This window comes from Nothoprocta perdicaria, unplaced genomic scaffold (genome assembly GCF_003342845.1).
Source record: "Nothoprocta perdicaria isolate Ctin4 unplaced genomic scaffold, notPer1 scaffold_9, whole genome shotgun sequence".
In the NCBI taxonomy this organism is placed as follows: domain Eukaryota; kingdom Metazoa; phylum Chordata; class Aves; order Tinamiformes; family Tinamidae; genus Nothoprocta; species Nothoprocta perdicaria.
In genome coordinates this window covers 1103686-1130160 of record NW_020456198.1, presented here as the reverse complement: position 1 = coordinate 1130160, position 26475 = coordinate 1103686, and the positions used below count along the sequence as shown (strand labels likewise).

Below are 26475 nucleotides of genomic sequence, written 5' to 3'. Positions count from 1 at the left end.
TTATCTATCACTTTCTTACTTTTTAACTTTGGATTTAAACTTTGAACAGTTGCATTAAATGCCTTCAGTCTCATAGTGGAAAAAAACCAAAGTAGTATGAAGTAATTTACATTATATCTACACCTTTGGTTCCTAAGCCAAATAAGAAACTTCAGTGTGCAAAATGCTGGTATTTTTACATGACACAGATATAATTAATTTTCAATTAAACTTCATTAACGTTACTCATGGGAGTTTGGTAGCACAAGGCGACACAATGAACTCCCAAGGGTACCCACTGAAACCGAAGGCACCATCGCACGAGGCTTCTCCCTTTCTGTAGCTCCAGAAAGGGGGAAAAGGATTAGTCCAAAGCAGCAGAACCCCAATTCTGCAAACACAGCCCACACAAGCCTCCTGTAGTGGTTAGTTCTGGGGAAACAAAAGGGATTCATTCCCATGCCTGGCATTACTGTGTGCACAACACGTGTTTGCAGGACAGGGGTACATGGGACAAAGACAGAATGAGAAATTGCTTCAGCAATGGGATTCTGAACTTTTTTTTTCCCTTCTTTTTTTAATAGTGGCATCTCCCAAAAAAGAGAGCTTTCAAATTTAATTAAATTTTACTATTTTATTTGTGAAAAAACTACAAGCAGAATTCATAAATAGACATTTCTATTTAAAGCAGGAAAATGATAAAGTGGCTTCTAATAACAGTCGTGCACATGCCAGTAACAGGAATATATTAACATCTTTTATTTGCTAGACAAAGAGCAGTGTCCAATATAAATTTCCCAAAAACATTTAAGACCTGTGAATTTCTGACCAGTTCACAAAACCACCATTGACACTTTAGCATGAAGATTAAAACAAACCTAACAGGACTGTCAGCTCTAAAGACTTTACAGAGCGGAAAAACTTTCAAAAGCGTTATACAAGCTGTCTTTCTGGGCAAATGAAAAATATAGCTCGTATAATACATTAACATAAAAATCCACAAGATAAGATTATGTTTTGACATACTTAAACAAGCATTCTATATTTGTCTCCAACAAACAAAGCTAAGGAAATAATGTAACCATCTTTACACAGTAAATTAAGGTTACAAGTCATACACAAGAACAGAACTGCTTGCGCATTAAAAACTGTTCAGCTCCATTGTCATACTCTAAATGTTGGCTCTTAAAACCATTCGGTTACATACAAGCAAAGGTTATTATATAGTCAGCAATTAATAAATTTTCAATAATTTAAGTTTATGGTAGAGCTTAAAAAAGTAGACTGAGAATGATCTTGATAAGGCAGGTGAAAACATCTCAGTGGAAAGAAACTCACAGAAGCTACTGCCAAATTTTAGATCTGTCCAATTTGAAACAAGCAAAGTGTTCCAATTAAAATAAATAGCCTGTTTGTGTAAAATGCTTTTATTTTTCCCTTTGCGTAACTATGTCAAACTGAGCAAGTCAGGCAAGCTGTGTTGGTGTCTGTGTGTGTCTGTGTAAAAGCTGAAACTTAGCAAACGTAACACTGTGCTTTACTTACCTGCTTTCTGTGCCACTGAATACCAAGAATCTGGTCCTTCCTCTAAACTAGTGTTTTTGTTCTTTTATTTATTTAAACATGCTCCCCCAAAATAGTGGGATAACTTCAGGATGCAGAGTGAGAAGGGAATTCCATTTCCAGACACATGTCTTGAGGGCGTCACATTTAGAAATCAAGTGTAAAAGTAAACACTACCCTTCAAATTCACAACACAACAGCTAAGATGAGGCCCGGTTAAGTTCAATGCTTAGCCAGCAATTTCTATTAAACACAAAATTCCAGGTCACTTGTTCCAAAAAAATTTTCCCACTTATTTATAGTAAGCTATTTTATCAAGGAGGCACACCCAAAACATAGATAAAATAGATTTTACTGACTTATTCAGCAGCCTATGAGCAGCTGGTTACTGTGTTAAAGCTTTTTCAACTAATCTACAGGTCCATTCACTTTATAAAGAAGCAATTTCCTGGTATACACAATGCCTTTTTTTTCCCCTCTCCCTTTTTTTTTTTTTTTTTTTTCTCTTCACAATTTCCCAGATCCAACCCAGAATGCAAGCACGTGGTTCACTTTAAGCACCAAAATTAGTTCCCCTCCCAGAGCCGGAGGGACAGGCCACTTGCTTCCACACTTTGCTGGATCCTGGCCAAAATGCATGCGAGCCTAATTGATAATGGATCATTTATAAAGCAGTGCAAAATATACAAGTTCAGGGGCATTTTCAAAAAATCTCTCTTAAAAAATTATTCCAATACATTTCAGTAAAATAAATAAATATGGCTGACCAGTTTACCCTCCCTGAGACCCTTAAAGGAACAGTAAAAACTGGAAAAGGAATGTCTTTGCAATATCCCATTAATGTTAAAATGTGGATTGAGAAATTCATAGTATTTAAAACTATGCATAATAAATTGTCATGATGCTCACAGGTAGCATCTGGTTTCCTTTGGTTCTTTAATAAATACTTTAAAAATGCTTAAAAAGGTAAAGACGGTCTATAACGTGAATATAAGCAGAATTAAATTGGGGTGCCTGGGCTAACACGTTCAGAAGAAAGTCATAGTTGCAAAGGCATTGCCATTGCACGTACCTTCGAGCAGAGGTCTAGTGAGTTAGTTAATCACAGATTTCTGTCACCAGCATGAAAAAGAGCCTACATCTGCTGCTCAAAGCCACACGGATTTTAAAAGAAATTTTGCAGTCGCCTCCACAAAGAGAATTTCTTCTTGCTAAGCAAATAATCAAATAATTCATAATGTAACAAGCTGGCAAAAAGTTGCCAATAAGCGGCCCTCTTTTGTCATACCTGAAAGTTATGTATTTGATGTCAAATAAAGTCACAGTCTCTGTGCCTGAAATTACTGCAAAGCACGCTGGGGCCACTAAATAAGGACAAAAAGACAAAAGAGGTTATTAAAACAGGAAAAAAAAAGTTTGTTTCACTTCTTCAGACTAGTGTTTTAGCAGGATAATGCATAGAAGGTAAACTGTAAAACAACACTAACAGGCCAGGAAAAAAAAATATAAAAGTAAATCAGTGTGAACAGCCTTAGGGCAAGAACGAAGGAGATTCTGGTCACGAGTTGCACTTGTTGCTTACTTGCCAGCATGAAAGCTTTTCACAACTTCCATTTCCACAGCAGGGTATCCACAAGTGTCCAAACACTGACAGGGCTAATGTCATCGCTGGATGATAAACTGTTCAGGAATCGCTCTTGGAATACAGATGGATTTCAAACAAAAAAATATAAGCCCAACAGCATGGAAAATGCAGGAAATTTAGCAACCTAAAGACACCAAAGGTCTGCGGGATGGGCCACACAGGACAGCGACAGATGCATTAGCAAGCCCTACGTTACCCCATGGCATTCGAGAACCAGCCTCGTGCTGGGCTCTTGCTCTCCCATAGGACCCAGACTTGCCCACGGCCACTCTGAGCCACCCTCCTGGAAACACGAGCTACCCAGAGCAACCTCCCAGTCTCAGATCCCAATGTGGAAAATTCAGGGCTGTCTGGCCAGCACTTCTTTTGCTATTAATAAGAGAAGAAAGGGGGAAGGAAGAATAGAGCGAATGGTCCCATCCAGGTTCAAACCTTCAGGAACGCACTTTTCGCCTTAGACCAGTTCTGTTTCAGTTTCAGTACTTCACAGAAGGGGACTGTCCCAGATCTTTAACTGTTCAATATTTTTTTCACTTCACAGTGTTTCAAGCACCAGCGTTTCCATGTATTGGTTTCAAATAACCCTTTATATATATTTATTTATATATATATTTATATATAATTTATATCAAAACTGATAGTACACAGTATAACTGGAAGAAGAACTGAACTTAAAAAGGATATGTTGAAAGAGGATGGAGTTTGTGAATGCAATAAATAAAGCCCCCTTCCCTTCCCACCCACGCCCTACCCCAAAACAAAAACTTGTAATGTTCATGGAAAATTGTGCACAGCAGATATTATAAAAAAGTAGATTCAGGAGCACATCCAATTATAAATGATTGTTAGGAAAATCATATAAAACAATGGAATACATAAAAGTGTCAAGAGTAATCATTAGGGTGAGAAATTCCTTGGTGGCCAGATGCCCATGGCAAGCAGAAATTATCCTGGTTGCATCAGTAAGAGGTCGATGTCCAAGAAAGTGGGTTTTCAAGCACAGAAGAGGCTCTCCAGGATTCAAACAGCATGGGCAGGTGGAGTGTTTGAATTTCATACCCCGATTCATAGTTTCCACAACTCCATGTGCAATTTTTCAGAAAGATTCGTCGTTGACTGCCGAGATGTCCCCCTTTGGTGTGGAGGAGCGGGACGAGCCCTTGTCTGTGCTCTCAGAGCCAGAGCTGCTCTGATTCTGTTGTTCTGAGCCTGCACTGGAGGTCACTGTAGAAGACGACGTGGACGAGGAGCGAGTCTTTTCTTTAAAGTCTGTGATAATTACTGTGACATTTCCCACTGTGACTGCCAGCTGCTGTGCAGTACTTCTGTCCACATTTTTCAGTCTGGGTCTGGAAGAAGAAGTATTTAAAAGAAAGGAGAAGCTTATTCTAAATAAAATCATCAAGCAGCTCATCGGCTTGTCCACCATTCACCTGCACACACCAATAACAAGGAAGACAACACAGGTAGCAGGCAGTGCTGCAGAGCACAGTGCAAAGGATGAAGGCCTGACCTCCTGCTCACGCTTAGTCCCACAGGAGAGCCCCGTCCTGCAGAGCTTGGTGACAAGCACAGGGCTCTAGGCTGTTATCTTTAATCCAGCTCAGCCAAAAAGCAGGACACTACAAGAGAGCCAAGCAGACAGGAGCCAGAGAGCACTAAGGATCTCCTCCCCACGGGGCAGATGAAAGAAGCCTGCTATCTAAATTCTCCATCGCATCATGTGCCCTGATGTTATGAGACAAGGCTGTGACTCTGCAATACAAAACCACATGAAAGCATCTGAACATGGCTCTTTCATTCCCATATTGGAACTCTGCAGCTGCAAACAACACAGGCCCTGGGACAGCCTGGCTTCTCTTTCAACTGCTTTGAGTTTATACAAATCAGATGCCCAATCAGCCCACATATAAAACTGCTCAAAATGCTCCCTTTGGAACAAGGCTATTGTAAATAAAACCCTGAACGTACAGCGATACTTCTTGCAGCTAGTTCTTTCAGTCAGGAGAAAACACAGGAAAGAGCACCCTGGTATTTATAGCTCAGGATTATCTCAGTAAATTGCATGCTGTGCTATCATTCAATTAGGAATGAAGCTAATAAGGGTCTAGACTCGGGGAAGCTGACATCCATGGGCATCTCAGGGTTTGGTGCAAAGCTCTCATACAGCAAAGTCGCCTTTAAATCTTGCCTTCAAGATAAGAACTGCAAGTACGTTGGCCATTCCTCTACCAACAAATTCCAAGTCAGCTGCAGTGACTGCTGCAGCTTACAACTTTTGCTCCTAATTAAGGGTGATGCTTCAGAGGAAGAATATTTCCAAATGGGAAATTATACAGGAGAGTCTTCATACTGCAGTGAAAGGCAGCTTGCCGAGCACTAACTTATTTGAAGAGACAGAGGGAAGGAGAGGATAACTTTGAGATCAAGCTCTAGTTTTTAAATCACTCTGACTCTTTTCAGTGTACACTGCATAATGCAACCCTAAATAAAAGGAAATTAAGCTGACTTCATATGCGACAGCCATCCAAGTGATATTGTAGGACTAGACAGAATAGAAGGAAGTATTAATGAACAAATATTTTCCCAAAACTTTAATAAAAATGATGAAGGAATTACTTCATCAAAAACAGTATTTTCATATCTGAACTAGGAGGCAGTTTTAGAAAAGTATAACAGGAAAAACATTTGTAATAAGTAGAACATATACATAAAATATTCCTGTGCAGGAGTAGATCTTGTTAAAACTTCTGACTTGAGCGGGCCCTGTCGCTTAGTGACCAGCTTTTTCAAAACAGTAGTTGTGCTGAGCAAATTCCAGCACTACTGAGACATACGCCCACGTGTGTGCGTTGTACATACGCACTTGCAAGAGCTGGCAATTCTAACACATAACCACAGACCGATGAAATCATCGCATCACCTTGTCTGCGGGTGACAAGAAAGGCCAACCAGCTCAGCAAATTTACAGGGTTTCGTCAGCTTTCTGACACTGGCTGAGCCGTTTAAGACCGCCCCCAAAGAACGGGGAGCAAACATGCCAGGAAGTGTAGTATGCGCATGCATTTTCCTCCTTAAGCTCCAAGTTCCTCTAGGAAACCCAGTCCTTCCTGTAATTTGATGGGGTCATTTGTTTTCTCTTGTATTCAGTAACAGTCAAAAATGCTAGCCCAGATAACGGAACCGACCTTTCTGCGTGCACCTTTCTCCCGCTGTGAGCGTGCGTTTCTGCTATTGCCTGTCAGAAGCCATCGCTCAGAGTTACACACTGAGGGGGAAAGGAAGGAGGAGGAGAGAAAAAAAAAAGAAAAAAAAAAAGCAGCACTTGGCCTGGGCCTAGATTAAAATCTGCCTAGAAAAGTTCCTGCTGCTGAGACCCTTTGAAGGAAACCATGCAGCAAGTACATGAGGGAAACTTTCTGTGTCTCTAAGCACAATGAAAAAGTAACATGAACAAAACAGAAAAAAAGTAAAGCAAAGAAGGGCAGGACTTCAGAATAGTCTTGCTCACACTGATTTGACAGGACCATTATAATTTGATTTTTTTTTTTTTTTTTTTTTTTTTGTTTGCAGTTTATTACCCAGTTAACATTTATTCTTTCAGTAGAGAAACTAAAAGGGAGGGGTTAACGTGACATATCATCAGTGCTTGAATCTGCCCTCACCAGATGAGTATTTGAGTGCTTTTGCATGGAAGAAGTTCAGAATCACTGCTGGGCTTGTCATGCTAACGGACAGACCTCACTGTTCTGTCCCCCCGCTCCTTGGTTGACTGATAGGAAGTGTTTACAACTTAACACAATTTCCACATACTGGGAACTTAAACTTTTTGATAGTTACCTTGAAGTGTGATTTGAGTCGTTGGTCTTTGTTGTAGTATTCCCAGACTGTATACTGTTTGCTTCACTAGGAGGGTCTTTCACTATATCCGACTTTGGTCTGTAAGAGTTGAAGGGGAGAGATATTAGATTAAACTGCACTTCATTAACACGCAGTACTACTTCAGTAACTCCACATTTAATAGATCATCCTTGAAACTTACTTAGTCTTCTTGTTAGTGTTCTTTTTTGTAACACTTGGACTGATTTCTTTTTCTTTGTCAGGTTTTTCTTTATCTTGTTTTTCCACTTTTTCCTTCTTCTCCTTCTTAGGTGGTGGTGGGGTTGCATATTGCTGGGCAACTTGTTGTGCCACCAACTGAGAGTTTATTCTAGGCTTTCTATAATGAGAATGGGAAAAAAAAGAGAGGAAGATCCACAATCAATTTTTATACAGCAAAGCAACTTTGTAAAAAGCTCTATTTTTATTTCAGCAATCAGGGAAGAAAACTTTGCTTAAAAAGAACCAAATGGATGTCTTTATTTAGTGTCAGGTGTTACTGTTGCTCCTAAACTTTCAAAATAAATAAGATTCAAATTTTCAAAATAAGAATTACTCCAAGTTGACATTTCATCAGTTTCCAGCCTCTCCTAGTAATTCTAATACTCCATTTCCTATCTATTTCACAAAATCACAGCCCAAGCTTTTCAGAGCATGTTGAAAAGCAGCATTCAAGACGTTGCCGACCATAAAATGCACTACACTTTAAGAGGTAACAATAAAAATAAATTTGCTGATAAAAATCAGTCTCCATCTCTCTCAATTTAATTTTTCAAATGAGCTCTTGTTCCCCGAAGCAGTGAACTTAGCATCGATAACAAAGAACAACAGAAGGTAACTGAGATTACTTTGTCCCAAAGACCAAGACTTAAATGCTCTGCAAGGAACATAAAAACAAACAGGCATTCACCATTCCATGAGGAGGAAAGGCTGTGCCAGCCTCTGACACCCTGTCCTCACACAATAGCCCACAATGTCCGAATGCTGCTCAGTAATTTATACAACATATATTCAGATGGACTGAGAAAGAGATAGAAAAGAGTCTCTAAAGCCCTGCTTGCTGTAGGTGCTGGGGAATGTGCCTGTTGGGCTGGGGAATAAAAGAAGAGCAGCCATTCCTTTCTATAGCAAGAGGCAGCACAAGGTATAGCGCTTTCTATAGCGGGCGGCAGTGCAAGGTAATTTGAGAGCAATTTCTGCTGCAATCAGCCTTGCCATATAACCAATAATTAGGTCTCTGTGTATAGTGTCACAGAAATTCATACCGTAGTGTCTTCTGCGCACCCTACCAAACTTGCATCTCCTCTTAGCTTAACACCTTGAGATCGTGCTCTGGCCTGGCCTGCTGAGGCCATTTGCACTCTGAGAATTCCCGGACGCTCCCGAGTAATTCACCCCCTTCACACAGCCAGAAGGGCCTAGGCTCCCTCTGTCCACACAGCTTAGCAGGGGAAGCAACCTGTTTGCAGCTGTCTTAATATTCAGTTATGAGCTGAATACTAATTGCAGCAGTTGGCCACATTGTGCTTATCTGTTGTATTGGTTATGAACACAATTTCAATTTTCTGTGCAAATATGGTTTGTTAATGAGTTTTTGCACAGCATGCAATTGTTGCCTTAAAACTACACCTAGCCATAGAAATCCAAGGGTCAGGGCTCTACCTGTGCACAAGGTCTTAAGTTCATCTCCCTTCATACAGCTCCTTAGTGTTTCTGCTAAGAGCAGTGATGCCTCTCAGATACCCGACTCAGGATCTGAGGAGAGCAGCCACCAGCACTGAACTCCTCACTGATACAGTTACACTTTAAATTTTAAAGCTGCCTGAAATTTGACTTTTAACCTGAAGTTACATCTCTAATGGCATTTGAAACATACCTCAGAAGCCCAAGCTGCCCCTTGGCCCGATCCTCATTTATGTGAACAACGCCGAGCGGGTGACGAGCCAGAGGCACAGAGCGCTGCTCACACTCCTCCGGGAAGGGACAGCTCTTCATTCTCTGACAAGGAGCCTCTGCTGCCCGCCTCGCAGTGCTCCAAGCCCTGAACCTCCTCCTTCCAGCCTTTTCTAAAATAACTCTGCTGCTGAAAAGCTTCGCAGATCAGACCTGCTTCTTGATCTCATGTCCCTTTGCCTATAAAGACTGCATATTAAAGAAAACATGGAGAAACCTTTGGAGAAGGGGCAGATACCATCTCCCTGCGTGATAAACCTCAGTGCTTGGGGCTGCCTTTTCCACCCTGGCTTACACCTAGTCTCTAGTTAAGCAAGCAGCTAAATGCAAAACCCTGGCTGTTTGCTCCTGAGCATTTTATCTGGGCCCTGTACCAGGGAATCCCGCCGCGAGAAGCCGAGCGCAGCATCACTGAGCGCGCTGCTCGGCACGGCGCCGGTCCGCGCCACTTCCACATGCTGCAGCTTTAATGACCACCACGCTGATAGCAGCGCTGTGCTCGCTCCAATCGCCAATTAATTCATAATTAACCACAAATAAAAGTCGCACTGATATTTCAAAATACTGTTGCTTTTCCCCAGAGAAGGCTGCCAGTAAAAACCAGACTGAACTCTGGCACCTCCCCACTCTATCTCCCACTCCTTATCTGTGTTCTTGACAGCACACGACATTTATTAAGCTTTATCACTTTCTGGAAAGTCGCTGACATAACTAGCTCAACGTCTGCATGAACCATATTTGTAGATTCCTTCTCACACCATGCAAGGAGAGAGCAGAGAAAAAGACACACAGAAAGTGGGACTCACTGCTCAGACTTTTCTTAATAGACAACATATTTTAAAATATCTGCTGCACCTGAGAAAACAGATTTTAAAAAAATAATTTCCCAAATAATAGCTTTCCAGTTTGGCCATTCTATTGACATTTGTAGCTATCTTAGGAAGGTTTAAACAAGTTAGGCAATCACTATAATGATAATAGAAGTGATACAATCTTCCAACAAGGCCTTGTGCTCCTACTGCAGCCAGGATTCCCTAGTTACAAGTCCTTTACAAAAAAGCCAAGCCAAACAAGTGCAGCAGCACACTCTGAACCACAGCGAACTATAACCATAGTAACCACAATCAAGTAAAGTATCTGCAATACCCAAAATGTGGTTCACGTTTCCCTGCATACTAAACACACACACTACTGGGGCTTACGCTCACCCAGTCTAGCACAGATTCATGTGTCATTTAGCAACCTTCTGCCTACACGCACACACACAAAGATACCTAACACACATACAGTCATCTATAGTGTCATCATGTCACACTATTTGTCACAGCAATGACCCTTTTCATGAGTTTTGTGCATTCTTCTCCAGCTGATGTAGCTGGCAGCTTACGTGGCTTTCTAGAAATTAGAAAGGAGCAGCAATTACTTTCTAGTTGCTTCTCTTGCTTTTTCTTTCCTGATAAAGAGCAGGAAAGTCAATGGAGAGAAACCCAACTGGGGAGCAACAAACTGACTCCTTGCAGCATTTCTGGAAGAAGAGAGTGCTTGAAATCCTGTCCGGTGTGGATCTCTGTAAACCGAAACGTGCTATGACATGTTGACAGCCAACATTATCACATCTTTTCTGCATGCAACATCAGGCAAGTGCTTTCAGTAGTGAGAAGATAATACCATACTGTGCCATACCATAGGGTTGCATGAGCAGGACCCAGTGCTAGGCAGGTTTATTCAGCCTTAAGTAACTGCTTTGCTTGGGCCAATTTCTATAAAAGTAACAGCCTGGCTAAAGACTTAACTACCAAGATCCAACCCTAGTGTGACAAATAATCAGTGAAGAGCACAAGCAAGTCTTCTCCCTCCCAAAAACTAAGGCCAACAAACCTAAAACTGTGTTTGCAAAGTTATGGTTGAACTAAGTGTTTCAAGTTAATTAAGCTTTACTGTACCTTGAGTTACAAGAGCATGTCTTTGTGAAAAAGATCTTCAAAGAAAGGAAACACTGATGCATGAAAAAGATGAAACATACCTATCCATCCAGAGTGTGGTTTTGACACCTAGGTCTTCATCATCACTACTGTCACCGCTGCACACAAATACGCTCTTTACTGCTTTCCTGCCTGGTCAGCTATTAAAAACCTCATGCCTGCAAAATACGCTGTCCTGAGACTGTTATTTGACACTGGGAAATTTTGTGCACATAAGTGGAAGAAAAGTAGGAGCTTCTAGGAAAGTCTTGCTGAATATGTACCCAAGTTCAGGATCCAAAGCAAAACTGCCTTTTTTTTTTTTTTAAACTTTATCACCTGCATTTTCTATGGTATCTCACAGTTTCCCCTAAAGCATAACCAAGGACTCTCTTTAGGGCACTAAGTGCTTGCAGCACATCTAGATGTAGGAATTGTGTGTCTTCGCTCACTATTTCTTTACTTGCTCTTCTCTCCGTTTAGAAAAAAAAAAAAATCACATTCTGATGTTATTTACTCCATACCAGGTTTTAAAAGGGATATAGAAGGATAATTTTCACCATATTTTTCATGTGACCTTAAGTTCTGTATCTGTTTGGGATTTCTTGGTCCCACTTACCACTTAGTTGAAGAAAACACAAACCATCCATCTCACACAGACCAGCCGCATGGAAACCGTAGCCTGCCTTATACCCACAGCAACACACAGGGTCTTAAGGGACTCCAGCAATCCCCAGAAACGTGGATCTAATTATAATTGCTCTTACTTTCCTACAACTGTGTTATCAGAAGAATAAAAGAAGCATCAAGTGGGATTTCAGAGTCAAAACCTCATGTAACACGGAGCACTGAGGATTTGGCTAATTTCATGCTGTTCTAGCTTTGATGCCAGTGGTGATACAGTCAGACCTCTGAGCGGCTCTCCAGTTCTTTGCGGAAATGTTTTATATGCAGTATAGAGTCGAAATACAAGAAAAATTTCTGTGCAAGTGTTTATAAAACAATCAGGGCCAGAACCAAAATACAAGCAGCACACATCCAAGAGATACCGTAAAGGGTAGAAACCAATCTACCAAATAAATGAAACAGAAAAAAATATATATAATATACATATATATATATAAATCTCTACTCTTAACATTTTTATATCTATAAGAACAAAACCTTCAGATAAATTAAACCATATTCATGGCTTAATGAGTGAACACTCATTTTTGTGTGCATATTTTGCAGCTCATTTGCGATGAGTGCACAGTCATTTTTAGCAACAAGAAAAGCCATGAATGGACAAATTGTCCTCGGAGTGCAATTGCACAGCACTGTGGAAGCTGCATACATCTATCGGAGAAATTCTCCTTATAATAAAAGAGTACAAAACAACTAGGCAATGAACAAAAGCACTGAAGAGGCTGGAAGGACAAGGAGTGACAAATATGTGATTGAGCAATATTTTACTGAAAGAATACAATTATTATTTAACATTAATATATTAATGTTGAGCTTTTGTTTAAAATGCAAATACCTAAAACTTAAAAAGTTGTCAACATAGTGAGCATCCAGTGCTCATTCACAGGCTTCAATCTTTTGCTACACCATCAGTGCAACACAATTACTTTTCAGCTGCAAAGAGAACCGTATCTGCTACTAATTTCATAGGCCAAAACACAGCAAAGGGGCTTGAATGACTAGTATTAGTGTTAAATCCGGCCTTTTGGGGAAAATGTGAAAGAACATCATCACCTTGCACAAACAATTCTGCACCACAACCAAGTACGTTTGAATATCCATGGCCCCTACTGAAAACAGCCACACTCCTCAGTGTACTCACTGACTATCTGGCCTGATGTCTCTCACCTTCTCTGCAGAGTTAAGAAGAGACAAAGCAGAGATAAAGTCTCCTCTGCTTTGTGATAACTGTCCCTGGCTGTGAGAACAAACCTTGAGCTTTTCGGATTTCAGAAGAGCAGCGTTTTAAGCTTTATGTTTTTCTACCAGACACTGTTAGACTTCGGGTCACTTCCCACAGCTTGAACACTTTCTGCAATGGTTCAATTTGCAGTGGTTTCACACAGCTGCTAGCTCTTCCTTTCCTCTAACATGAAAATCTCATTTTTTCCCCCATTTTTTTCCTTCTCTTCAAATTGAGGAGAGTTATTAAATGAAATGCAAGCTTCCACCCTCATTTAACACGTGTAAGAGGTATTGAGAAGAAAGCATTTGACCATAATTTTGCCATGATATAGCTGTAAGTAGTCACATAATTTGTCAAAATCCTCATTCTACTATAATACCAAATTCAAACCTGCCAATATAGCTTGTCTTAAGAGGCCACACAAGCACAACCACAAATCTAAACCTGAGGGCAAGTCAGGATCATTAACCCCAAGGCAAATCAAATAGAACACATCTTATCCTGTGCTCCTTGCCCTGCTGAACTTAGGAGCTGGCAGGCTGCCTGCAGGAAGAGTCCCAGGGCTGAAGTCTTGTGCTGAAGCTGCCCGAAGGACAGGTCCAATGCCAGGACCAGCGTTCACCAGCTGACACTTCCCTTACAGTCCCATAGCTAGAGAAAAGTATTTGCACTGTAGCTTGCCCCTGTCTATCAGCTTCTACACATGAGCAGACTGATGAAGTACCTCAGCACTGAGTTTACAGCCCTGTTTTCATATACTGACCCATTTTGATATACCAAGTTACACATTTCTGATATGTCTTTGCACAGAACTTCAGCCGTGCTCACTTAAGCTCACTCCAAACATCCTGCTCCCCAAAACACAGCCAGTTAGGTATCCTCAAAGCAATACCTGTGATATACGTGAAACCCAAGTCCTTTATGTCATATTTTATACAAGAAATGGCAAAAGGCCTCAGCAGGCTCAGCAAAAGGAATCTCTGCATCTTCCCGTTAAGTTCCACATGATAAATCAGGCCAAGTTTCAGTATACCAAAACCCCATGCATTATGACTTGATTTATTTGGGAAGTTCCCCCACTTCTGCTCCATGCAAAATGACAGAGATCAGCAAACCACACAGGTAAGACAGCATATCAAAACAAAAGCTTCCTTCCCAGATCTCTTTCTTTGAAGAACTTTTGCAGATCTCTTGCAAAGCAGCATTTCTCTAGTGTGAAAGTCCCTTTGGTCATTATTTAATTGGGAATCACTGTGGGCAGAAAGGAAGAGTGAAACAGAAGTTACTAAGTTATTCTTCAGGCTTCTCAATACCTGGATGTGCAGGCAGAACAGTAGTGATGGTGAGAAGTGATGTGCAACGTTGGTCACCAAGAGAGCACTTGATCTTTACTTAACTACTAATACAATAAAGTTTAACTTATTATGTCTGTAGTAAATACAATGAGTCACACTGAGCTGAAAACAAACACCCACAAAACTTGATTCTCCCGGCACAGGACAAGCCCTACAGGGCCCTTGAGGCAGAGCTGGAGTCTCAGCCTAACCCAGGATCCCTTCCTGAAGGTGAAGCAGAGCAGCTTTCAGCACCCATCCCAAGGTGAGCCCCCAGGCCAGCAGCAGATGTTTGTCCTGCTGCTGCTTTCTGCAACTGCTCGGATCCCTGGCACAGATCCAGCGGGAAGAGGCAGCTGCTCCCGGCCTCACTCAGCTCCACCCCTGCACTTAACAGGCAGAGGCAACAAGCGCACATCTACCCACATGTGTACGCACCCCCCCGCCAAGGAGCTGCATACACATATTTTGTCCAGATTAACAGGAAAAACAGAACTGTCCAAAAATCTGCCCCCTCTCATGAAGATTTTGAGCATCTCTAGAAGAAAACACAGAACCAGGAATCACAGCCTCATGGCACTTGCACATACCATAAAGCTACTTTAAAACTTTTTGAGTCAATATAGGAAACTAAGACAAAACTACACAACCAGGATTGGGGTTTTTCAGATGCATTACTCTATCCTTCCTCATTATTTACATAAAAATAAATCACTAGGGTTAGATTAAAAAAAGAGAGCATCCTTGCCCACTTAATATGAATGAAATCTCCAATATGTAATGAATTATAATAGTATCAATTCCAAATTGCAACATGACCCTAAGCTCCAATTCAGCAAGAAAAGCTTTACAATTCCCCCTCCTTGCCTCAACTTTTGCTTTCCAAACCTAGTCATTAGCTGCATGGCAAGGCATTCAGGGAACGAAAGAAAGAAATCATCTCATATTCATCTGCTGTATTGATGGGGAAGAAGTTTTAGACTAGCACAAAAAAAGAGAGCTAATAAATACAGAAATAAAAAGTGAGTTTTTAAAAAATGATGAAATGCAACTGTGAACATGTAGATCAAATCAAGCCTGAACTTGAAAAGATGACCTTTAGATTACTGAATCATTTTTCTTTAGAATTCAACTTTCCTTGGTCACCAACATTTTAGTTTTAAGTGGCAAGTGCTTTGCATGCTTTATTTTTGGAACATTTTGCAATCATCATCACACCCTTGATGTATTCACTGAGCCATTCTTTGAGCTTCAGGTACTTGCTAGTCCATCGCTGAAAACTCAAATCAGGATTTCATCAGACTGAACACCAAAACAGTACAATTTATTGGGCTGCTGCTTCTGGTGTTTTCACCTTGACACACCTTGCTGCAAAATGGCAAAATACCAAATGAATGCCTCATGATTTACAAGCACTTACAAAATTTTCATGGCAAACTCACTAATCTTAGCACAAAATAATACCTGCTTACTACCACCAGGATGATGATAAAACTAAAATAGTTTTACTCACTTATCAAAAATAAGCTGCTCTCAAAAGCAAAACTTTGAAAGACCATTCACAAAGCTTGCAGCAACCTAGATGAGTATAATAAAATACTCTGATTTCTAACACAAATCATTATTATTTCTTCCTTTTTGACTGTTTCTTAAGCTATGTACAGTCCTCAAGGTGGTAAACACCCAGAATCTGAAGACCCCAACCAGCAAGCAGGAACACACGGCAGCACAAGGGTACAACACGCCTGGCACCACTTGAGTGTGCCGATTCCCTAGAGCAACTGCTTATAGCTTATATTAGGAATTAAAATAATGAAAGTCTGAGAAAACCAGCTTTTGCAACACTAACTATAGCTGAAAAATGGGAATAGCAGACTACATGTTACAAAAGCATTTTATAAACTGTTGCTAATGTGTATTTCAGCTTCAGTCACTGAAATTTTGAGTGGAGAGGGAAATTCAAGCACACATCATCTATTAGTTTAACTTCACATGACCCATCAGGGTGCATCTGCCTTAAGGTTTTAAGGCACCCAAGAAGTTTCACACTAAATTTATAAACAGCTTTAACCTGATGTTTGTTCAGGCTCAGGTGGGGTCCGTTAGAGCCCTTTTTGGGAGGGAGGGCTCCTGGCAGCTTGGGGAAGCTGCACGCACACTGCCAAGGCTGTCGCTGCAGCAGGGAGGGTTTCCCAGACGAGCCACAGGCTCTGTCGGGATCCTGGGCTCAGCTCCAACTGCACTTGCCCTGGGTGCCGCACACTCACCCAGCCCATGACAATCAAGCAGTACAAACTCCGTATTAGAAGCAATTAAAGTATTAATACTGATAAGGAAAATATATTTCCAAAAATATCCTTCTAAAGTGTGCTATTGGGTTAGTGCAAAGAGTCACTTTTCCTTCAAGGAGAAAGAAGTATTTAAATTTTGAGAACATTTTCTCTTTAAACATGCCTAAGCACCTCCAAATTTCAAAATGTGTCAGACACAGAGCATCCACGATTGCAGCACCATAAGTAACACTGCTGCTCAGATAGCCTCCCAACTTTTTTGTTGTTTTTAAACAAAGGCAGAGAAAATGTAAACCTTGTCTAATCTACATCTGCAAAATCAACACTTCTATAATGAATCTCTGAAACACCACGTGCCATATAACGGGGGTTGGCTGCAATTTTAAGATTTTGAAATTACCTGTCAGTTTTGTTGATCCAGAGTTTGTACTTTGATAACACACATGCCCAACACCCATTAAAAAAAAAAGTGGATTTTGACTCTTAACTAAGGTGACTTTGTATCAAATACTTTGTGCCTCCTGTACTTCAGCTCTGATCCAGAGAGATCAAGGGTTACGTTTTCAGTTGCATGATGGCCTGGGCCCAGCACCAACAGGACTGAAAGAGCCTCTGGAGCTGCGAGAGACGGTCACCAGCACGGGCTATGCAATGGGCTTCCTAGTCTCTCTCAGGGACGTAGTGGTTAAAGCAGAGCAATACTTAATTGTTGATAAATGCAGCTAATTTAAATGCCCAGACCTTCAAGACAGGGAAGTAAGATAGCTTAGCTCAAAAACAGCTAAGAAATTTCTACTGCGTCATTTTTCTGCTGCACAGCCCTGAATGTGCTTTGTTTATCAAAACAAAATTTCACTGTATTCACATGACATTGGAACACTGCACACTTAGGAAAAAGAGATTTCTCTATCATTTACTCCACGAGGCTAAATTCACACAGAAGCAAAATGAAAAATTACCTAGTCTACAATAAATACCCAGTAGACCATAATAACCATAATAGTCTCATAGACTCCACATCCCTTTGGATGCCATTAAAAAAAAAACAAACAAGAAAGAAGCCAACTGAGTGAAACAATTTTAATTTGACTACTTTGGGAACCACAGGTTCATCTCAAATGAGAGAAACAGAGTTCTCCAACAAGCTAAAACACATTTTAAAGAAAAATCAGTGATGGAATTTCCTTTAATAAGAGAGTTGTATTTTAAGAGTCTTTGTACAACCACTAGTGTAGCTTTACAAGCAAATCCCACCTTGCAGCACACACACAGGTTAAGATACAGGCACAGCCGTGCCCAACTCGACAGCAGAGCTGCTCCCCGTCGCGTGGTGGGAGCTGCACTTCACTTAAGCTGCCTTTCACAGACCAAACTGCAGAGAAATGAGCAGCAGGAAAAGTTAAACGGGAAATCTCAATAAATCATCTGCTTCCCTAAGCACAACTGGAAATAAAAGACATTGGGAAAGGACAAAGATGAAGGCAGACAGGTGCTTTTGGAAGGCCTTGGTGAGCCTTGGAGAGGCTTTTTCAGCTCAAGAAATGTTTGCTGAACAAATTTGAGACCTGCACACGGACACGTGAGCAGCAGCGGCTCCAGCCGCATGGCTCAAGGCGAAGCCACTGCAGACACCGGTCCCGTGTGTGCACACACATCTCCTCCTGCAAAAGCCTAAACAGGAACCAGGTGCTCAGCTGCCACCAATAGCTCCTGCTTAAGCAACTGTGTGAAATGCAGCTAATCCCAATACCCACACCAAGCAGCACAAAACCACTGCTTTCAAAATAACTGCTGTCAGGCTTGAGGAACTGATCCCACTGCTTGCAAAATTTACCAGGAAATAGTACTATTAGAGTAAGTTCAGAAGCTCTAACTTAGAAACTTACTTAACAATAAATTTCTTTTTTAGGATGTTAATACTAATTGCTTACACGTGTCTAACACATTGTAGGATATGAAAAACCACCCATCTCTACGAACAAAATCGGCAGAGAGCATTATCCTACATAACAAAAAGCATCTTCTGCACATCAGCTCCAGATGAGTAGATGACGACTGTTTGTCCAGACACAAAACTGCCAATATTTAAAAACACTCTTTTAGATAAGGTAATCTTAAACCTAAAACATTAATTTTATTACATTTTCTGAGTGCACTGCAAGTATGTTATCCTCTTGGTGACTTCTACTTCATAGTTTTAGATATGTTTGCACACATTGACTTGTACGTATATGCAAACAAATATAGACAAAATCCTGAATTGCCATCATCCAGGTACAAGGTCTGAGAGAGGGAAAGCGAGCAAATTCTGACAGAAGTTCATTCTTTCAAGTTCTTTAAAAAATCCCAGTGCTTCCTCCTAAAAAGGTTAGTCTTGCTGAAAACTACCAGTTAAACTGTGAACCTGTGCCAGCTGTAAATCCCTCTGACCATCCTGGCACCATCATTTGAAGTCATTTTCCATTTAAAGACTCTCACATCAATGCCAGAAGAGCCTTTCATTACCCATCCCACTTAATACCCACAATCTCTCCACAGCTCACTTGCTCAGTCTCCACTGACCAAGCAGCGCACAGAAACCGATGTGTGGATTATTGGGATTCCTAATGCTTTTTTTCCCTGCTGGCTAAACGCTGAGCGCTTGGCAGCATGCCTGACCCACAACACGTGTGGAATTGTCAGCCTAATACAATATGTCATCTGGAGAGTCTCGGGCTGAAGGAGAACTAACCGACGTCTGCTTAGCAACAGCCTTCGGCTTCCAAAGCTTCCAGCTTTTACAGTTTCCAGCACTAGTGGAAGAGAGATAGATGAGGGAGCATTTGGGTGTTTTCCATTGCTTGCTAAGACAGGCAAATGCACTGATAAAAACAACAACATCCAGCAAGTTCCTCTAACATAGCTGTGCTTAATGCAGTACATTCCCCTACAAAATATGCACCCTCACTTCACTGTCGTCCTTTCAGTGACTCAAAATCTACAAGTGGATTCTGGATTTAAGGATTTTGAAGTAATTTTTCAAAATTTGGCATCTGTTAACTAAATAGTGAGGGGTTCAAAAATGACTTGGGACCACAGCAGGTATCACTCAGCACTTCAAGAAGCTGCTGCCAGGCTGCTCCTATCCCAGGCATTTGTTAAGGGCAGAAAGAAGTGAACCTCAGACACGTTTCGCACACAGAAGATACACTGACATCCCTGCAAGCGTGAGGCAATACATCAGCCCCCTCACTTCCCCTGTAAAGACTCACAGGATAAATATATAGAGGGGGGTAAATTAGAGCACAACGTCAATGTCAAAAATAGTGAATAAATGTGTATTTAACATCATGCCTAACTAAGAAGTATAGTGAAAGTGAAACGGGTTATTAGATGAATGAAATATAGAAGCGAATGTGTATCTTGTTGGAAATGGAAGAAAAAAACTGAACCAAGTGCATCTGAAGTCTCACTTCCTCCGTAAAACAAACTACAACAGAAAGTTCAAACACAGCATATGGCACGTCCTTTACAACCTACTCAGACATCACATGCTGTCCAAACATGAGAGATTTTGCACATCATATTTGATGTCAGCTTACAGATTGTTTATGAATTATCAAATAAGCACAGAAAGACAAAGGTTACCAACTACGTAACTAAATAGAAGCATTTTTAGATTACATATTATAATCCTACTTTTCTGTTAGCAAAAATATCTGAGTTATTTTCTAACAGAGAACACAACACCAGAACAAATAAACACAAGTCTTTGAAAGCACTGCTAAGAAGTAAAACTGTTTTGGTTTTGCTTCCATCTCAGGACATTATCTATCTCTCACTGTCACAATATCCAAGGACTTCATCTCCAACGCAGTTATCAGGACACCCCTTCAGATAGAGCTATCTCCATTTAACTGTTGAGAAACTGAAAAACGGTGACTGGTTTGGTGAATGGAACTGCAGTAGAATAAAACAAATGGAAGACTTTCCAAGGGCCGGGATTATGACACATTGGCAACACACATCTACAAGATTATAGAAATCACTAGTTAGAAGCAGTGGCTACTGAAATTCCACTATTTTACACTGCTTTCTCTTCTAATTTATTTCTGTGTACATAACTGCTTATCACAATTTCAAAATAAAAGCAATCTGAAAACAAAATCATGGTTTTATTCAAATACATTGCCGACAGCAACACAAACTGAGCTGAGAACCATTTTCTAAGAAGTTCAGACCCTCACACTGCACCAAAATTGGCTTAGTGGATTATTAGAATTCTGTGACTAATTACACATCCAGAAACCAGTGAAAATATATACACACACACACATATATAAAATATTTTTTTCCTCATTATCTTCTTTCATATTAATGCCTCCACTTAGGCTCCAGCTCCACAAGGCCAAGTCCTGCCAGTAACACCAAGTAAAACCCTCTCTGCGAGGTGAAAACTGTCTGCAGCGTTTCTGTGATGGAGCCACCAAACCAGCGGAAGCTCCGAGAGGCCAGCACTAATGGAGCGAGGACACAAGGCTGCAGAAAGCTTTGCAGGATGGAGCAACGGCATCTGTGCATCTGGAAGCTACAAAATTTATACACCACTTTTTAAAGATTCAAAAGTAATTTAGAAAAACAAGTAGGTTTAATTTCACTATGCAATTTCACTCTATTAGGAGATTTGGGGGTACGTGAATTAAGAAAGGGTAAAGCTACGCCCTCAAGTAAACACTCTAACAGCACAACTGCCAAAAGAACAGGTCCCTTTTTCAAACAAATTTCCTCAAAAGAAATTCTAAGGGTGATAAAGTGACACAGCAAAATACATGGAAACTACCATATGACACAAAAACAAAAGTAGGAAAGCTTTTAGGTACCTATTTTTTTTTAACAGAAAAGCGTTATTTTGAAACAGCTGCTTAAGCACACGCTCCGCTGTGTAGGGGCTACGTTTTGTTTCATTTCTGTTTATTTCACAGTTTCCCTGTTTATTCAGCTTCTTTCCTCTTCTGGTAGCAGGCAGAGCAGACAGGCTTCTTGCTGCTAGCTCAAGTGCTTCATCCAAAACTAACAAACACTGTTGTCCACGGACATGGAGAGATACTGTATCACTGACATCCTCACTCCACACACAGCTCTCAAATCCAGGTACTCCTGCCTCCTAAACATGTAAAAAGATTCAAGAAGTTCTCAAAGGAAAGTGTAACAAATCATCTCAAAATTTGCTTTAAAATTCTCTTTCAACATGTCAGATTAGGAAGTAAAAAAAGAAAACAAAGGGGGAACAGCTAACAAGAGTTATACAGACCTAGTTTTTACATCGCATCTAGAGAGCTCAAATATTACTTACAGAAGCATTAAAGAGTTTGAATTGAAACAGAAGAAATTGTGTAGTTCTCTGTAGAGGCTACAGACACTTGCCCGAGATGCCTGAATACTCGCCAAGTGTTTGGGATACATATGATTTTTGTGGTTACTCTGCCCATGTGTTTCAGAGTATCCATTGCATGCTTAGGTCTAACCTTAATGAAGCAGGCTCTTCAGGCTTCACCAGAGCTAGTCTTGCCTTGCACATTAGCAACAATAGGAATGAAATAGAGAGCAACAACATGAACCTCTTCAACATACAAACCTATCTGGAGAAGCAAACCCATCTACCAAAAGTCCTTTTGGAAAGTAAGTTTTTAAAGCTCACTTTTACGTGACAGGACGAGCTACCTTCTTGAGAGGTTTCTCAGCACAAACTTGACTCCCTCTCCTTTGGGATCTGCATGCATGCACGAAGGAACAAACCCAGATGTGCACTGCCCTGGATCTCGAGCATATCCACTTAAGGAAACAAAAGCTACCGCTCCTTCCCTGGCAGGGCAGCAGGGCCGGCTGCACAGTGGCACCTCAAGCCGTCAGACCTGTTCGTGGGGCGCGCCTGGTGCCCGGGGCCGCCGCGCGCTCGCTGCGCGGTGACACTGCGCGTAGCACTGGGAAGACACGGCCGTCGCATGGGGGGAAACGAGCAGTGAGGTCTCATGGCAAGGGCTGAGCCCCTCGTGGCAAGGGCTTCAGCACAACAGTGGCAGCAGGAAGGCACATGCAGCCCCACTGCAGCCTGGGCTGCTATTTGACATTTTCACTATTTGTTCTACAGTCGTGTTTTTATTTGTCTGGGAAGACACTCCTGCAGCCTAAACAATACTAACCCAGCAACCACACTTGTTCACCAGCCCCACCAAGTTTGGTGTACATAGCACTTTCCACAGTTACAGAGCCTAAGCAAGCCAAAATCATTCAAATAAAAGTTTTCCTGGAAATAAACTGGATGTCGCTTTATCTTCTCTGAAGTTCGGCCACGTTGCAGGGATGCCCTAGCAATCCTCAGACTCTCCGACACACTTGGCATGTGTCTACACAGCAGTTCACTTCCAACAGCCAGACCTCTTCACTCTCCTCTATTTTATCCCAGGCTCACAAAACCTGCTAACATAAATTCCATGGATCTCATGCTCCAAGCTGCTAGATACGGGCATAGTCTCTCAACCACTTGTTTTCCCACGTGCGGGCTTTTCCTGAGCCATTGTTTCTCCTGCCCTTGATTTCATTCACAGAGCAAACAGCTCAACAACCAGGTCAACATCCAGGATCAATGGATGGAAAGGCGGAAGACAAGCCGGGAAAGAAAAGCATGAGCTCTATGGTCAAAGCCCGATGGAAATGGCAGCCTCTCATGCAACACTGCAGGTAAAGAAGCTCTGTATTACAAGAGCAGGGAACACAACTTCTCAGAGTCCCCATATCTATGTAGACATGCTCTTTAGTGATCACATTTTTCCATCTTTGGACACTTCTCCCTCTCAAGTGAAGGAGTTTAAAGAAAAGCTATAATAGGAGTTTATCAAAACAGATGCAAACTGTCAAAAACTATAATAAAAAGGAGACATGAAGTTAAGGTATTTCTCTGATATGAAAGGCTTTCAGAAAAAAAAGTGTCTTTTTAACTTAAACAGATGCTGTCCCTTAAAAGCTATTATTTTAATGACTGATGTGTAGTGACATGAAATAGTTGAAAATAAGTTTGTAAGAAGGTGGTTAAGCTGTCAAGTCTAACGAAGCTGGCCTGTTAATGAACAGCAGGAAGGGCATGCAAACGCAAGCCTCCCTCTGAAAAAACGGGACCAATGCCTTTTACAAAGTAATTTATTCACTGCTTCACAAGCACATAAACACAACACAGCAGTTTCCCAAAACACATTAACCTGTTGCTTTTATATGACAGGTACTAATGATAAAATTGACTTTTATTTCTCACTTATTTTCTACCAGCCAAGAACTTTGGATCATTTCTCTCCGAGTCCATTCAAATGAGGAAATCCTTCAAGTAACAGGGTAGGATCAGGTTTTGCTTTCCCAGAACTTTGCAGGGCAGCATAGCAAGGTCCTCTCTGCAGTTACACTATTTGCACGTTATAGTCGCACACAGGTGTGCACACCACTTGCCTGGACTCTGTAGTGACTTAGTGACCAGCAAACCTTTCGGAAGCCGCAAAACCCCCACACTGGCCACCCTGAGCTCTGTCCTCTGCAGCACTCCTAGATCAGGGTCAAAAGGAACAACATACAGCAAATCCAAAAACACATCCTCAGCTCAGAAGACAGACCTTTTCAATAATTTTCCCCAAATCAAGATCCATGTATCTGTACTAGTTCGTGAATCCTGACTATTGCTGTGCTTCATTTCCAAGTTGTTCTGCAGGCTTTCTTAAGAGCATCTACTGGGCAAGACAGGCTTTTCTTATTTCTGTGATAGACATCAGTAACATTAAGAAATCTGTATGTATTTGTAAGTGTATATGCATATATCTCTGTATATGCATTTTGCTTGAATGCATTCCTAGAAAAGTAATAAGAGTCTGTGAATAACATATCTATCTTCTGAAGTAAACTAATTACAGACAAAAACTGAACAACTGGTTTCCTTACTCAAGGAGGTACAGATAAGAGGTATTGGTCTTCCCATATCTCAGATACAAGCTTCAAATACTCTCAGCTGACAGCTAAGCACAGAGGAAAAGTCAGTCACTGGCTGTGACAGCTAACATCTTTATTCTAAGCTTTTTTGTACAAGCAAAAAAGTCTGCAACTCAGACATATTAGACCTTTATGAATTAAACAGATACATTCAAGGCAGTAAACTTAAACCTGACTTCAGCATAAAACATGCTAAGACTCCCATGTCAGGGAACAGTTGCACTGCATTTCACATAGAGCAGTGTATCAGCACTACCTTCTTTCTACAGAGAAGCTAACCAAACTAGACATTGATGGGTAGCTTCTCCCGAACACGCTAAACTCATGAAGCAAGATACTAGTTAAGTCTCACTAGGTTCCCCAAGCAGGTGGCTTTGCAAGGACAGCGGCCTCAGGATCCTTCTGCAACAGTCTACTACACTACCTCAGAGAGACCTATTTTGAAACCCATCAACTTGCAAAGAACAACTAGACACATGTACTGTGTACCCTGTCTAAAAAGGGAGGTATTTCAGGACAAGTGTAGAGATGTAAAACTTAAAAAATAAATAATAAATAAAAATAGTTTAAAAAAAATTAAAAAACACATCACCTATTACTTAGTAACTTAGTATAAGCAATAAGTCCTTCCATGAGACTTTGTATCGTAAGTTTTCATGTAAGATGATGTTTACTAGAAATATTCCAGGAAAAAAACACAGATCAATTTAATAGACCTAGGTTGATTTTATCAATGACAGTCTTCCATCTTAATAACCATATCTCAGAACTGCATGTATGATGGAAATTGAACTTCTTTGTAGAAACAGGTATAAAAATTTGATCTGCATTCAGTTCTACCTTATTGTATTAGAATACAACATACATTGAAACCTTCACAAAAACAATTCCAGTTGTGGAATTTATTCTGCTGACATTTGCTGTCCAAATACAAACAAATAAATACACACACACACACACACACTTTTCTCTTTATTATATACTTCACACAGGAGAAGGAAGCAGACTCCTTGCATAAGAAGCATTATGCAATTTTCCAAATAAATAATACCCTTGCAGGCAAAAAGATTACCAAATTGTGAATTCTTTAAGGTTGCTGACATAACTTCAGAAGCAAAAGGCCTGTAAAAATGGCACACAGTCCCAAATCTTCCTGCTAATTATTGATACTGCCATAGCACTCAAAGATCCACACAGAAACAGGGCCTTAGTGCATTTAAAATAAACACACACACACCAAGAAAATATCAAGTTTTATCACCACAGATCTGTATTAAATCTTCAGGCTGCAAAGAGACCAACACCAGCTAAAGAACCCTGCAAAGCTACAGCTAGACTTATAGGATGTTCTCTTCTAGAGCCCAGATAGTTTTATTGTAGGACATTGAAGTAGATGGAGGAGGGCAGGAAGGAGGAAAATTAGCCCTCTTCATCACTGGAGTTCTTTGCCAGTGCAAATGCAGCAGCAGACTACCCCAAGGGAAAAACTATACTAAGAAAAGGTCCAGGAACATCACAATACAATCAAGGCATCCTCACAGAGATATATACAGTGGGAATGCTTTTAGTTTTTAAACAAGCATGTACCCAAAGTCAGAAAAGATTCAAGTAACTTGTGGAGTGCAAGAAAAGAAGATAGTTAAGATGACAATCTCAGCAGCACAAAGAGGCAAAAACTCTGCAAAGAGATTCCAGATGACTTATCTTCAGATTCAGGAAAGTAACTTTCATATGCCTGACAAAAACTCGGCTTAAGCTTTTCCTGATCTTACAGCTCTGCCTTTCCACCGGCACTGTCAGGTTCTCTATCTGCAGCCCAGCAGCATAGGAGCTTTCCTGCTCTCAGCAACCAGCACTGATGCTATCTCTATTTCGGTAGGAGAAGAAAGCTGAAAGGTTCAGTACGCAACAGTAACCTAGGACTAGCAGGTAAAACAGAAAAGCAATCCAAGCA

At 40.9% G+C, this 26475-nt stretch overlaps 1 protein-coding gene across 1 annotated transcript in view; it reads right to left on the bottom strand.

Annotated features, from left to right (window-relative positions):
* Positions 1 to 986: 986 nt before the first annotated feature.
* RYBP (RING1 and YY1 binding protein) overlaps positions 987 to 26475 on the bottom strand; it is a 41241-nt gene continuing 15752 nt past the window's right edge. Inside the window, exons 3-5 of the mRNA XM_026052586.1 lie at positions 7230 to 7406; positions 7028 to 7126; positions 987 to 4536 (exon numbers count right to left, since the gene is read on the bottom strand). Of these exons, the coding sequence (XP_025908371.1) occupies positions 4284 to 4536; positions 7028 to 7126; positions 7230 to 7406 (529 nt within the window). The 3' untranslated portion in view covers positions 987 to 4283. The remainder of the gene's footprint in view (positions 4537 to 7027; positions 7127 to 7229; positions 7407 to 26475) is intronic.